At 47.2% G+C, this 14,414-nt stretch overlaps 4 protein-coding genes across 4 annotated transcripts; 2 read left to right on the top strand and 2 right to left on the bottom strand.

The window, feature by feature from the left end:
* Positions 1–572: 572 nt before the first annotated feature.
* Positions 573–1,522, bottom strand: GT037_010102 (uncharacterized protein; the record flags this gene model as incomplete). Its single annotated transcript, XM_038935149.1, has 2 exons — positions 573–925; positions 1,018–1,522. 2 exons carry the CDS (start codon positions 1,520–1,522, stop codon positions 573–575), a joined length of 858 nt encoding a protein of 285 aa, XP_038782240.1.
* A 1,350-nt stretch (positions 1,523–2,872) lies between these two features.
* Positions 2,873–3,961, top strand: GT037_010101 (uncharacterized protein; the record flags this gene model as incomplete). Its single annotated transcript, XM_038935148.1, has 3 exons — positions 2,873–3,017; positions 3,097–3,509; positions 3,563–3,961. The coding sequence occupies 3 exons, from the start codon at positions 2,873–2,875 to the stop codon at positions 3,959–3,961; spliced, it is 957 nt and encodes a 318-aa protein (XP_038782239.1).
* Positions 3,962–5,968: 2,007 nt separating this feature from the next.
* Positions 5,969–8,002, top strand: GT037_010100 (uncharacterized protein; the record flags this gene model as incomplete). The annotated part of the gene is made up of 4 exons (XM_038935147.1): positions 5,969–6,405; positions 6,496–6,836; positions 6,895–7,224; positions 7,281–8,002. 4 exons carry the CDS (start codon positions 5,969–5,971, stop codon positions 8,000–8,002), a joined length of 1,830 nt encoding a protein of 609 aa, XP_038782238.1.
* A 1,236-nt stretch (positions 8,003–9,238) lies between these two features.
* On the bottom strand, positions 9,239–14,293 carry GT037_010099 (mfs general substrate transporter; the record flags this gene model as incomplete). The annotated part of the gene is made up of 10 exons (XM_038935146.1): positions 9,239–9,250; positions 9,301–9,382; positions 9,789–9,811; positions 10,123–10,240; positions 10,343–12,101; positions 12,511–12,888; positions 12,941–13,431; positions 13,496–13,855; positions 13,907–14,097; positions 14,147–14,293. The coding sequence occupies 10 exons, from the start codon at positions 14,291–14,293 to the stop codon at positions 9,239–9,241; spliced, it is 3,561 nt and encodes a 1,186-aa protein (XP_038782237.1).
* Positions 14,294–14,414: the final 121 nt, after the last annotated feature.

The following is a 14,414-nucleotide window of genomic DNA, read 5'->3' as shown; positions in this document are numbered from 1 at the left end:
CTTTTAAAATATTAATATTCCTAAGTTTAATAAAAATAAATACTATAGTAAAGTTAGTTGTATTAGTTAGTATTATTACTAGCTTAGTTAAATTAAATTATAATAGTATTAGTACTTCTATTAACTTCTATTATAATATTTTTAATACTTTTTAAGTGTCTTCTAGCTTAAACTCTTATAACATAATCTTAGCTTTTGCTTCTGCTGATTTGACGATCGTTATCGCGTATTCCTTCTAATATACAGACTACCATCGGGTGTAGCGAGACGCGGGTCCCATCTTCAGTCGCTATGTCTAGTATTTGGGATGCAACGGAAGGTCTATCATTTTGCCTTTTCTTGAGGTACCACCCTAGCCGTAATCTCGCACGTCTCATGTGAACATGTCATTCCAAGCTTCGTCGCGTTTACACATTACAAGTCACCCCATCATACTTTCGATTAATGCTAAATGCTTAGCTAAGATGACATTTCTGTGGGCACTACTACGACAGCGCTAATTGTACAAGTCACCGGGTGTGAATGTCTAGATTGTGAGTCGCAATTAAACGACACGGAAACACAAACCTCTATCAGGCTATGGAGAAAACAGATACAAGTGCCATGACAACCAATGTTGCTGCCAGTGAGTTTCCGGAGGCTAGTTGAGTAGCAGCAGATTCTGGAACACGGCTTCCCTCTACGACCTTGTTGGGTACTACACAAATGGCCTTGTGGGCGATGGTGCCACCTGGAGACTTGATGGTGAATACCATGGGCACTGCTTCGCGAACATGCCTATCATAAAGGTCAAAATTCTCGTAACCACCTCCGCCTTCTGATACAGGCACATGGTGGGCGTAGTAGGTGCGGTAATTATCCGGTAGATCGATATGCGGCATTCCGGACAAACTACACTCGGTACTGTTGAAGTTTGATGGTGTACCTTTCCACGACATCAGTACAAGTTCGACGCATGAACAGGCCAGAAGGTCATAAAGATGCTGTCGCTGCTAAGTAAGATTGGGGTAAACTGACCTACTGGCTGCGACGCAACCATCCCACAGGCGTCTTCGACATTCTCTGGCTTATGACATTGGCCATCTGACATGATCGGCGTGTTCTTCATCAAGGCGTCAATGCAGTCGTCGCTCAGCACGCCGCTGCAGTTCCCAGCTTCTTCTTGCGAGGAGGCGTCTTGTCCCGGGAGTTCGTAGACGCAGTACTCCGACTGATTGCCTTCCTGACTTCCAACGAGAGAATCAGGAACACTAAGAAATGCTTCTCTCTCTTGCCAGGGCATGCTAGGGCCATAGATCTGACGGGGATTGCGTCTATCGGTTATAGTGACGCTGACATACCAGTCATCATCGTGTGTGGGGTTTGAGGCTAGGCGGACGGTCCCAGTCGAGTTGAAGTACTGGCTGCCCCTGGCGATAGTGGTGATGGGACCCTGGCAGCCTTCCAAAGATGTGTCGTTCAGGCTTTGCGCGTAACACGAGGTGAGAAGGAGCGCTGCAAGTAGCAGGACAAGATTGGCCATCATGTTCAGCATGACCGGAATGGGTGCGAGTGTCAAGCACCAAGTGTATTCTGATGTAGGTTCAAGCTGCCTCTACACTGTTGTATAAGTCAGCCTCACAGTGGGTCTGCCATGACGTAGTAATCCTTCAGCGGAGTTTGCCAAGCGCGGAGGACATCAAGGTACCTGCAATGACGGGTGTGCGGCTCGCACCGCAGACAGGCCCCCCGCCAGAATAGCTGTTGAGAATGCTTTGGGGATAGGTGAGAGGTTGCCTTGTCTGTCAAGACGGATAATCGGATAGTTTTCATACTCCGATATCCAAGTCAGTATGGGCTAGAGCAGATGCAGTAGTAATTCGCCTCCGTCGCACCTGCAGGGCGTAAATACTGTCAAACTAACGGGAACAGGTTGCATCGTATTGACTACAATCGCATGTCATCATGTTACATTCAGCAAGATACTGTGGGGAAACAACTCAGAAGGAATGTACAGTCGTGGTTGCAGTGGGGTGATCGGAATGCTTGGCGCTTGGCGGTCGTCTTGGTACCTCTTCTTCGCCTCGAGGCTCGAAACCTTGCCTACGCACGTACGTCGGACATGCCGTTTCCTTCACGAACCATTCGACCAGAAAAAGCATTAGGAAGAGAAACGTGAGGATTTTACTCCCGCGCCGTGTTAGCCGATGCATGTCCCTATCGCCTGTTGTCTCGACGAGCGTGTGGTGAAGCTGAAACAGGAAGTTGTCTGAGTCTTGTCAAGACCTTTCTGAGACCACATGAAATGATGTGAAGCATTAGAGTGGTTACGTCTGTTTTCTCTCACAAGTTCGCAAGACGTACACATGGAAGGCATTGAAGTCCTAGAAGAGCAAGGCACCACGAGACGTCACTGGGACCGTGATATCGTTCTGCGATCCTAACACCTGAGATCGTCATTTCAGCCCCTTCTCCACTCCTCCAACTCTATCAGCACCGGGAGACTCGGATGCTTTTGCCTGGCAAGGAGCTCTACTAATCTTAGAGAATCATTCTAAGACACTGGATGACAGCAGCCAAGTATCGTATACTCTCGGTAGCGCATAACTTCTGGCCCCCAGAGGTATGCACATCAACAACAGTGTGCGAGGGGACCAACCGGTAGAGCTCAGAACTGCGGTTCTCGTTCAAGGCATACCATATCCCATGTTCGATAGTAGATATCGTGCATAGTAAGGCCAACCATGACGCTGGATACACGGAAACCATGAGGAAAAGGGAGAGCAAAGACGTATAAAGAGGTGTGCTTCTGCTCTCGTTTCCATCATCACAGCCAAACATCATCTTCTCAGATCACCTGGTTCATCCTCGAGCTCCAAATTCCATCATCGACATGATGCACTACGTTTTCACTCTCTTACCGATGCTTGCGGCTATGGGAGCTTCCTCCCCTCTTGTTCCTCGTCAAGAGGACTGGGACGGGACTCAAACCGGTGGCATCTTTTGCGAAAAAAGACTGATGCCCAACTGGGGTGACTGTGAGTTCTCCGACATCTCTTGCTTCCAACCTCTTTACCATTGTCAAGCAAGACTGAAGTTTTCTTCTCCGATAAATAGGTCGCAATATCATGAATGGCAACGCCTATTTCGGCGAGGGCAGCAACCCGGATATGAGTGTCTGTGTCATCCCAAGAGAATGCCGTATCTGGACACAGGGAAACTGCCGTATCTCATTCTGCAACAATGAGAATTACGAAGTCTGTGATTCTGCTTCCAGCTGGGGATCCAGGGCCCGAGCCATTGAAGACGGCTGCGACGAGTCCACGGGCGGTTACCAGTCGCCAGCTCCACCCGCAGATTGGACTGAGGTCGCCATTAGGCTGAACACAAATTGGCGCCTCATGTCTACAGCCACAGCAACCAGCTACAAAGAGATCACTGTCGAAGAGAACAAGGCTGAGCTTCAAACTCTGATGGCGGAGATCGATAGCCCCGCCGCGGTGTCTGAAGCCAACGGATTGAAGAACCGGGTATGTACAACAGCTCCCTTACGGGTTCTCCAAAAGCTAAGTATACTATGCAGCAAGCGGACAGGTTCTCAGACGTCATCACGTCCTACAACGTATACAAGCCAGGAAGCGCGGTCTTCGTAGCCCAAGTCCCCGGAGGTGGCTCATACACCGTCTCCGAGTCGAAGACACAGACGTTTTCCATCTCGGCAAGTGCTAGCCTAGGTGCAAGTGCATGGGATGCAGTCAGCGCCGAGATTGGCGTTTCTGCTGGCTATTCGACATCCCAGACCAGCAGCACCTCTGTTACTATCAACATTGACTGCGGCGGTAGAACCGGTCAGGTCTACTGGCGCCCCTTCTTCGACCAGTATGAAGGTACTCTCGAGTCAGACGGACGTCGGGTTACTATTTGGGTTCCTAAGGACACGGAGGCTTCGCGCATGAACTTCGACTACCAGTGCACTGGTTAAGCGAACATGCACGGTACGGATCAGGCTGTTGGACTTCATCTTTCTAGTACAGTTGGTACATAAGATGGCTTCAGTCGGTTCAACACCGGCGCAGCCGTAGATGGTAGTGAACACTTCTGCATGACACAACATTATGCAGGAGATACCACCACCCTATATCAGTAATACAAAACCTTAATTATAAATCTTTCGTGCACTATTATTGCCTTGTCTCTACTTTTCTTACCAGACTGCACTAGATAATCAGCGTGAGTATATCTTGCGAGACGGAGTATGATGGAGGTGGAAGAAAGTGCGGTAAGAGCCACTGACGTGGAGGCTGCTTAGCTTGCATATATCCGGGTTACGAGATTGGTTTTTGCCCGTGATGAGGAAAAGCTTATGCTTGTATGCAAACACATGCCACTTGGCTCGTCCACCGTCACGATGTTGCCTGATCAGATACTTCGCAGTATGTCCTCCGAATGAGCTTGCCATGAGAAGAGGCACCGCCCACAAATTGCGCAGATTTTTGCAGATCACTCAATGCTCTAGTTATCTCTTATACGAAAATAAAAAGAGAGTTTTATTATTCTTACAGACTACTAGAAAAGTTACATAACAGCCAAGGGCCTAGATATTACTGTAGCTACGTAACGACGCACTAAAGGCTTTAGCCTCTATTCCTTCTTAAGATATTAGTAGTTATAGTTATAATATTCTAATATAACTACTTACGCGTTTAAAGTCTATAAACCCTTACTATTATCTAATATAAGGTATAGCTAGAATTCTAATAGTAGAGAAAATACTTATTACTTAGTATACTACTATACTTTTTATAAGAGTATTTAATTTTAGCTTTTTAACTTTCTATTAATACTATAATAAAATTTTATTTAATAATATTATACTATAGTATATTATACTATAAAAGAGCTCTAATCTCTACTACTAAAGCTTAAAAAGTATATTTTTTTTATAAAATATATATAACTTATAAATATTAATATATTTTATACTTTTTATAATTAAAAGGTAGTAGCTTTATTATAACTAGTATAAATATCTACTTATAAGATAGAAGTATACTAGTATTTATATATATAACTTTTACTATTTATATATTATTTTTAGTATAAGTAGATTTTTAGATACTTAAGTTTACTATATATAGCTATATCTTTACTTTAAAAAAGCTTTATTAATTATAGTAAAAGCTATAAGTATTATATAAGCTTAAAGAGCTACTTTAAAAAAGTAAATAAATTTAATAAAAAGCTTTTATTTAAAAAGAATATAATATTATATTTATATTAGTATATATAAGAAGCTTAAAAGAGTTTCTAAAAATATACTTCTACTTTAGTATACTATACTATAACTAAGTAGCGTTCTATCTATATCTTACTACTAGTAAGTTTATTAACTTTTATAGCTTTTAGACTCTAAATAAGTATAAAATTTACTATATAATAAAGCTTAAGAGTTTTACTTAGTATACTTTTTATTAAGTTCTCTTTCTACTTAATTAATTATACGTTACGTTATATTCTTCTTTTCTTTCTTACTAACGTACGAACCTTAGACACATAGCTTTCTACTTGCTAACGCGGCTCGCTACGTGAACTAGTTCGTTACGCGCACCCACCCCGTAGTGCACGGGCACTGCCGCACTGCAGCCGTAGATCGGCGGCCCGTCTAGAATCGTCCCTTGCAGGGCGCATCAAAGCTCAGCTGAAAAACAATGCATCAGCCTATTTGCTCTGGCCCAATACCGCTGTCATCTGCCTTTGTATGGCTGGCTGAACCATTCAAATGGTCTAGCGTTCGATAGAGGCGTCGCTAATTGGCTAGCATCAAAGCGGTGAGAAGATGCTACTGTATCTCTTTACGAGCGCCACAGATTCCCATTTCAGATAAAGTGAGCGAAGGGCCTAGGTGAATGCAGCTCTCAGAAGTATAAGTAATAGGTCGAGGAAACAATTCGTAGATTTCGACATTCCTCACCTAGATCTTGTTTACAGCATGAGTTTTGATCAAGATTTCAGGCCGAATGGCTTCCAAGACACGACCTTGAAACCTGCTCCAAAACGCATTGTCATTTGCTGCGATGGCACATGGCAATCGTCCGTTACCAACGTCGACAATGTTCCGTCAAATATAACCCGGATCGCACGATACCTCCTTAAGGTTGGCAAAGATACCAAGGGTGAGCAATGGCAGCAGCTTGTTTACTACGATGCCGGCATTGGTACTGGTGCAAGCTTCATGGAAGCCGCTCGAGAAGGCATGACGGGCTCTGGCTTTGTGGGCAATGTCATTGAGGCGTACAACTTCATTGTATTGAACTACAATCCCGGTGATCAGATTTTCTGCTTCGGCTTCTCACGTGGCGCCTATACGGCGCGTGCTGTTGCTGGGTTAGTCACAGACATTGGTATTGTGAAGCCGAGAGATATGCAGTACGTTCATCGCTCATTTGGGTTTTTTACTCTCTGTCCCTCATGTTTCGTCGTACAAGAGAGTGCTCACCGACTTACCATTGGGTGTAGGGACTTTCCGGAACTGTACCGCACCTATCAGCAGTACAAGGACAGTAACATGTTCAGGAAGTCAAAGGCATGGCGCGAGTGGGTCAGCGGCGCGCGCCTCTTCGACACAGCTCAGAAAGACCTTCCCGAAGGATTTAGACAATCGCCATACCTTTGGAAGAAACGACCTCATGGTGCAGCACCAGAGTCAACTCGGTGGGTTGAAGCCGTTGGTGTCTTCGATACCGTTGGCTCTCTCGGTGTCCCGGACGTAGAAGGCTTGTTCAGGTATACTATTAATTTCCTGGCTCACAAAATTCCCGCCGAGGAGTTCGGCTTCCACAATGTCGCGCTCAGCCCTTGTAAGTTCTATACATACATTGACTTGCAGAGATTGAGTATACTGATTTCAGTTCGCAGACATCAAACACGCGTACCATGCGATGGCCCTGGACGAGCACAGGAAGCCCTTCGATACCACAATGTGGCATCTCTATCCAGGTGACGGCACAGCAAGAACTCATAAGCCAGTATTTGAGCTGAAAGAGAAACTAAACCAGCTTCGCGACACGGATGGCACTCCTGAATTCGAGATTCAGACAGCTTGGGAGAACCTCGTTGACGCTGAGATGCACGAAGAGCTCAAAGGCAGCAATTCAAAGCTTAAGCAAGTCTGGTTCCCTGGCCACCACATCAATATTGGTGGGGGAAGTAATGATCTCTTCAAAGACAAACTAAGTGACTTTGAGCGTGAGTTGAACCAAGTACCTTCTATTATATCAGGGGACTCATCAACTGCCACATAGAAATCTCCACGATCACGCTCGCTTGGATGGTCGAACAACTCAAAGAGCATCTCGCCTTCGAATTGAACGCCATGAACCTCTGGAACCAAGATCGCTTCCTCCTTTTGCAACCCTTCATCCAGAGTCACCTTGACGATCACGCTAAGTACAAAAACAACTGGCTGGTCAAAAAGGTCAACAACATGCTTGCCAAAGACAAAAATGACCCGTGGAACGACGGCAATAAGACGCGTTTCAAAGTGCTCGCGACCGAAGCTCTGCAAGACTGGGCGACGGGACCTTTCGTCGACGAATTCGAAAATATGAAGAAAGCCGGCTCAAAGTACCGTACACCTGGCGAATACCGCGACAAGAACGCTCCTCGAGGCGTGACAGGAGAAACGGAAGAGGAGATCCATCCCGCTGTGTGGTACAGAATGCGGCAACTAGGCAATGATTATCAGCCCGTACCCCTCAAGGGTTTCGAGCGCAAACAGAAGGAGAGCGCGGATGGCGTGAGCTACGAGTGGGTGAAAGGCAGCGTGCGGATCCCGGAGTCCAGGATTGGTGGTATGCAGAATATTGAGCGGTCGTGCCTGGTAGGCGACACAGCGAAGAAGTTCATAGGGGGCTTGGATAAGGAGTATGGTGTTGATTCGTGGGAGGCGAAGGCTCTAGATGGACCACTGGAGGCGCCGGGGTCGATGCAAAATCATGGGTTTCAACCTGATCAGGGCTTCTAACTCTGTTCAAGAATACTTTGAGCGGATGGCCGCTTATGACTAGTTCTTCGAGAATATCTAAGTATGACCAGCGCATGCTACCTTTGACGCATATTTCCCTGTACCTTTGTATGTGGTGCTGTACCCCAGAAACTTAAACGAGATAAGTTGGTTCTGACAGCAGAGAAAATGCCTATTGCTCAGTGTGCTTTTCGCGAGGGTATACCATGCGTTACCGCTTGATGCCCAGGCCGCTCTCTGAAGCGAGCTTACATTAGCGCACAGCTTATTGCCTTTCTACTTTCTCGTCACTATTCAAGGTAGCGATGTAATCGCAAGCATCATCACATCCGGAATAGCTAACCCCCAGCATACTCTTATTTGTGAATGTGCCCTATATGAAAGAGACGATGAGGAGGGTAGCAAGTTTTATTGCGCGAGCGGAAGCGACACCGCTTGCGAGGACCTTGCAATGATGTTAGGAAAGAGGTTTGTGATGACAGAAAAGCTTTGCGGACTGATACCATAGACGGGGAAGATAATAGGTGTGGTATCAGAAGACATCTTGATGGCGTCTCAGAATCGTAATTCCTACAGAGTTTTGGGGCTAGCCCCAGTCACGTCTCAATCACCCGAATCATTGTGCAGAGAAGCGAACTGTATTTATATGATTTCAAGTGGCTTTCAAAACTTTGCTCAAATATTCCTCTGCCGAGATAAATTTGTGATCAGGCAGCAAACTATTCCATTCTTGGCTGGTAGACCAACCACCAGCGGCCAGAGATTTGACATACTCCATCGTTACATTTTTCGAGAAGAGCTCCTTGTACTGATCTGGAAGGGCTTCATGTCCAATAATGGGATACCATGACGCCTTCAGCTCCCCCTTATTCACGTCTTCTGGGACCAGTCATTCAATCTGGCAGGGACCTGATGGTCTTTTAGCATTACCAACAAAAGGCTCAGTAGCGATTTACCTCGAATGCCTTCGGCAAGGCTCAAAAATCCGGAGATTGTTGTCTGTGTTCCCCGCATACCTCCAGTTGTGGGAGACCTGCCCTTGTAATCCAGTGCAAGAGCCACGACCTTAGCCATATCTCCGACCGTCGTGAGTGTGAGTGGTGAACCCTCCGATCCCTTCACTATGATGGCCCGGCGATACTCAAAGTCAGCAAGCATCTTGAAGCTCTGAAGGTGCCCGCCTGTTGCGTTTGGTACTGCAAAGTATCCAGTGAAGAAGCCGGGTTGGAAGAGGGATTACTCAATTTGCTATATCGTCAGCTTTCCACACGTCACAAACACCCATATTAGCTGCCTACATCTTTCTCTTTTTTTATGGCTTCGAAGTACTTGGGCGTTTCATCCTTGTATGCGTAGTGAGCAATGCCACTTTCTGAGCGCCTTCGCGATGGTATGTTAGTACTTAGGTATTGTAAGATCTCAGCTTGATATAGAGCAAAACTCACGACGACCATTCAGACGGGGCAAATCTTCGTGGCAAATCTTCATACGCCCGCTTCGATAGCTGCTTGAATCAGTACTGTTTTCAACTCGAAAGCCGCCTTCTTGTAAGCGGTTGCTACAAAAGACAGTAAGCTATCGATTCCACTAAGAGCTGCTACGAGTGAAGCATAGCTGTAATGGTTGACCTTTCTCCATTCAACGTGCGTAGTCTCGCTGTCTACGGCATCCTAACATAATTAATACCTTGGTGGCCAGATAGAGGACTCTTACCAACTCTACGACTCAAGATCACAACTTTGTAGCTACCTTGAGACATGATACTTGACGAGCTAACTTTGCTTACATAGACTTGGTACCCCAGTTTATCTGTACAGTTGAGGCAATGATCCTGAAAGGTTTTTGCTACTGCGTTTCCGTCTATAGAACGTTCTCTGGAAGCGCTTACATGATTAAGGAAATGTCACACACTCCTCCTCGTCCCTGGGCGATCGATCTCTCAACTTCATTTCTTTCTATCTGGACGCAAACGTCGCTTACATGCACATTTTTCAAAAGTCGAATACTACCTAGGTAGTTTGTCGGACGCCTCTATAGTCTTTCCACTTCGGTTCGCACCATTGGACAACCTCACGAGAGGGTCGGTCTTGCCACATCCGCCACACATCTTGCACGCTTACATTCGCCGCCGCGTCAATCGCGAATACACCTGTGACAAAATCAGACTGAAAGTGTTCTCCTTCTGCGCTCACTTCGTGTTGCACAATTGGTATAAGGGTGCGTTGCGCGATGAGATTCCTGTGCGGATGTGGAGTCAGCTATCGCGATACGACTCAATGCATCTGCTGCGGGGAGGCCTCCGTATCACCTGGGTCCACCTGAAAGAGAAGCAAGACTTACGTGTTAGGGTCTGCACGAATAACAGTCGCCCTACTGGAAACAAGCACGTTCGCTGATGCGTCGCGCAAACTAGGATCCGTCAAATTGACAATACCGCTCGCGCCAGACTCTGAGAGTATGAAAGCGCTATCACGGTTACTCCACCACCCGAACGTCTTCTCAATGTGCTCGGCTCTAGTAGGCAAGGGTGCACACGGCTCTTCGAAAATAGAAACACTATCGGCCGCTTGCGCACTTGCTGCGAAGCCCCCTTCCACGATTTGCAGCCTTTCCCTCATCGAGAGGTGCGTCGTGCACTTCACGTGGTGCACCCTCACACTCCACCCGGGCCATCTTCGCATGGGCGGCATGAGAAGTGTTTCGATGACCACATCAAGCCTTATCCATGGCTTCCAGCGACTCATCATGATCGGTACCGTCTCGCCGCACTCTTTCATGTACACCTCTCCAGTTTCGACATCGTAAGGGCTCCACCTTACCTTCCAGTCGTCTTCCTCGAGCCCCAGTGAAACTAGCAACGTCGAATCTGGTGCTACCTGCTCTAGTGACGGACCGCATGGTACGCTGAAGCCAAAAGCAGAAGAGTAAGCAAGTTTACCATACTTGGCTTCGCGAGCCTTGAACCGTTTAGTGGTCGACTGCTCCGAAGAAAGCAAAAATGTGTGCTCTTGGGTGTTGCACAGTATTTGGCGTGGAGGCCAGAGAACTTTGACATCTCCAACTTCATTGTCGAGTCGCATAATTTCTTCCCTAATCCTTGGATGACCAAGTTCTTCTGCCTGCCAGAATGCATCCGTGTCATTCAGGCCGAGAACCAAGAAGCTTTTCAGACACCAATACACTGATTGCGGCGAGTTGTAATCTTCAGCAAGGTACATGTTCGGATACGCAAATCCGATATTAGGCGTCCCATCAGTGTTGAAAATGTGTGGCTGTTTCGCCCACCACCGCAAGTGCCTGAGCAACAGGCCTTTCACCGATCCCATCTCCTCAATTGGAGCTGGTAGCTCAACGCCAGCGAATACGACGGCTGCCCAGAAGGCAGCGAACGCGAAGCGATACGTTAGACTTCGCCCAAACGGGATTGCTGCACCTTGGGGGTCGAAGTACCTCCAATATTCCTTCCCAAACTCACGCGCTTGCTCTATGTACTTGAAAGTACGAGCTGGATCGTATTCCGGGGCAAAACGAATGTAGAGGAGTTGCGCAAACTGTATCGCAAAGCTCCCGCTGTAGTAATCGGCTTGTTTTCTTTGTTCGCACCAGAGACCATCCGAAGACCACCCCTCGCCGATATCGAATGTGTCCAGCTTTTCCAAGCTCTTATCGATGTGCGCTTGCACCTCAAGCAAGGGGACATTAAGCGTCTTCACTAGCGCAATATTAACCAATACCCGAAACCACAGCCAATTTGTTTCAGGCATCTTATGCTCATTGATCTGCCGAAGCCATGAAATGAGATTGGCTTGAGTGGTTGGCTCACTGTCGAAAGAGAACACAGTGGGATTTGCAAGCAGGGCAAAAGCGATGGACTCCATCTCCACCATGCGCTGGTCAAAGTCAGATAAATCGCCCCAGTATTCCGGACTCTGCGGGTCGGTTCCAGCTCGGATGCCAGTCACCCAGGGTTCTAATGCACCTTCTAAGGGATCGCTCGTGCTCTGGTTGCCTTGTTGCTTGAGCTGGAATAGGATGGCAACAGCCCAAAGCGGCCGCGCGAAGCCCTCTAGCTGAGCTGCCGTCTCGCTGAATCCAGCACCTGTGCATGTCGCGATTCTTATTCGTGCGTGACCGGGTGACCTGTATTGGCCTAAAGGGCTGATGAGTGCGGAAGCTGCACGTATGAAGTCGTCTCTCGTGCGAAATTGATTATCAGAGAAGCCAGGAAGAGGCGGCATATTGTTGCAATGACTGCGTAGGGCCAGGTTGCGGGCATTTAATGATCACAGGAACAGAATTTCATGATTTCTTTCTAAGAGGCGTCGAGGTGCTTTATCATCCAGCAGCTCCTCGCTTCGGACAGACATATCGCGAAGATAGCCCGAGATCGCCAAGCCGTTCAGAATGTATCAACCGAAATTTTAACCCCGAGACAAACATGATCATTCCGATGATCCATATATCCATAATAGTGTGAATGTTGATATCCTCCGGAACTCAAGGTCTACCTTCCTTCATGGTCTTGTCATCTGCAACCTCGATGTGAACTGCTTCTGGTTTATTAAGAACATCTTCGTCCTCTTGCCTGTTGATGTCAAACTTCTTAGTCTTCTCTTCACGGCGCCAGAGGTATTGTCCAACCATAAAGAGAATCCAGTAGCAAATGATGAATACGATGTTGACAGTATAGCCCTTAGTCCATTGCGGCGCTTCCAGGATGGGAAATACAGTAATCGGATAGAAGGAGAAGAAGGCCCAGCCGATGGTCATCATTGCACCAGTGGTGAAACTTCGTGCTTCGTTGTCATCCTTCATTATCATATTTACCCACGGAAACAGGATGGGGGTGACGCAAGACGTCAGGCCAAGCAGGTAATAGCAAGTAACTGCAGGGATGTTAGCTGGATCTTCGTACGCGTTGGAAATGACGTTACTCACAATGAAGGCCAAGTGGGATGTACCACACTCGCAAGCACACGTTTGCGAAAAGCAAAATTGCCGTGACTACGGAAAAAACGATCCACATCGGATAAATCATCACCAAACTAGTGATTAAAATGCCACAAACGATGGCCAGGCCTTGAACTCCGGTGGGGATGAGGTTGATCTCTTCGATGGTGTAGGTACCGTTCAGATCGGCTTCCTTCTTGAGCCAAGCTTGCATCTGACCACCAACGTAGCTCGTACATTGGAAGAAGACGTATGTCAAGACCGCGACATAGAAGTGCCAGTGAGTAAATACGCGTTTGAGCATACGTTTGCCGATCTTGCCGCTCTGCTTTGTACCCTGGCTCTGCATGCGCGCGACGGCGAGTTTTCTCTCGTCTTCTGTCAGCCACCAAACCTTTGGACTAGTGGGAAGTCCAGGGTATAGGAAGAAGCCGGCGAGACCAATGGGCAAAGAGATGGATCCATCGATAATAAACAACCTACAGATGTGAACATATGAAGTCAGTGTATGTTTCGCATGCATTGCGTTCAGCCATAACTTACCAGCGCCATCCCGACATCCCATGGATTCCGTCGAGGTTCTTGTGGGCAGCGGCTTGTAGATAGCCGCTGAACATAGCGCCAGCATTACTTGAAACATACCAAACGCCGGCACGCTTGAACACCTCATCAGCGCGGTACCAGGATGTGAGAAGATAGATCGAGCCAGTCGAAGCAGGAGTTTCTAGGACACCAAGAAGGAAGCGAAGCCCGTAAATCTGCGGTACGCTACTCAAGCGGGACTGCGTGAAAGTCAAGATAGACCAGGCGCATTCCATTGTCGGGACGTAATACCGAGCCAGCTTTGGACGTGAGATGATCATCATGCTCGGTATTTCGAAGATCATGTAACCGATATTGTAGCTGGGAGATATGAGACATTGTTTCATGGTAAGGCTTTTTGGTGATGCTCACAAAGTTCCGAAGAGCGAATACTCATTGCCCTTTATCGCCAACTCTTCCCGCATGCCAGACCAATACGCAGTATTGAGTGCGTTTTGATCCAGCCACTTTATGTAGAAGCAAAGGCAGCACAAAGTAAGCAAGACGCAGTCGAGCTTGCGTACTAGTCGTTTTTCTTCGGGAGAGTAATGACTCGGATACCACTATCCACTATGAGTAAGTGCCATAACCATGTACGCCTACAAAACTCACATCGAAGATGTACATCCAAGCAACCCAGAAAGAGCGGTTGGGCTTCTCGGTGGCGGAGCTTACGACAACTTCTTTGCCATTGACCATGACGACGTTGCGTTCGCCGTCGGGCGTCATGACCTTGATATCATCTTGAGAAGGCTGCATTGTCGTACTCTGTCTTCAAGAAAGAACTTTGGTGCGGTGGTATGATGCAAGCGCCAGAAGTGCTGCTTGGTTGGAGGTTCTTCACAACAAAGTATTCTCCACCCGAGTTTAAGTATTATGA

This window comes from Alternaria burnsii, assembly GCF_013036055.1.
Source record: "Alternaria burnsii strain CBS107.38 chromosome Unknown 121, whole genome shotgun sequence".
Classification (NCBI taxonomy): Eukaryota; Fungi; Ascomycota; class Dothideomycetes; order Pleosporales; family Pleosporaceae; genus Alternaria; species Alternaria burnsii.
This window is presented reverse-complemented; position numbering and strand designations above follow the sequence as displayed.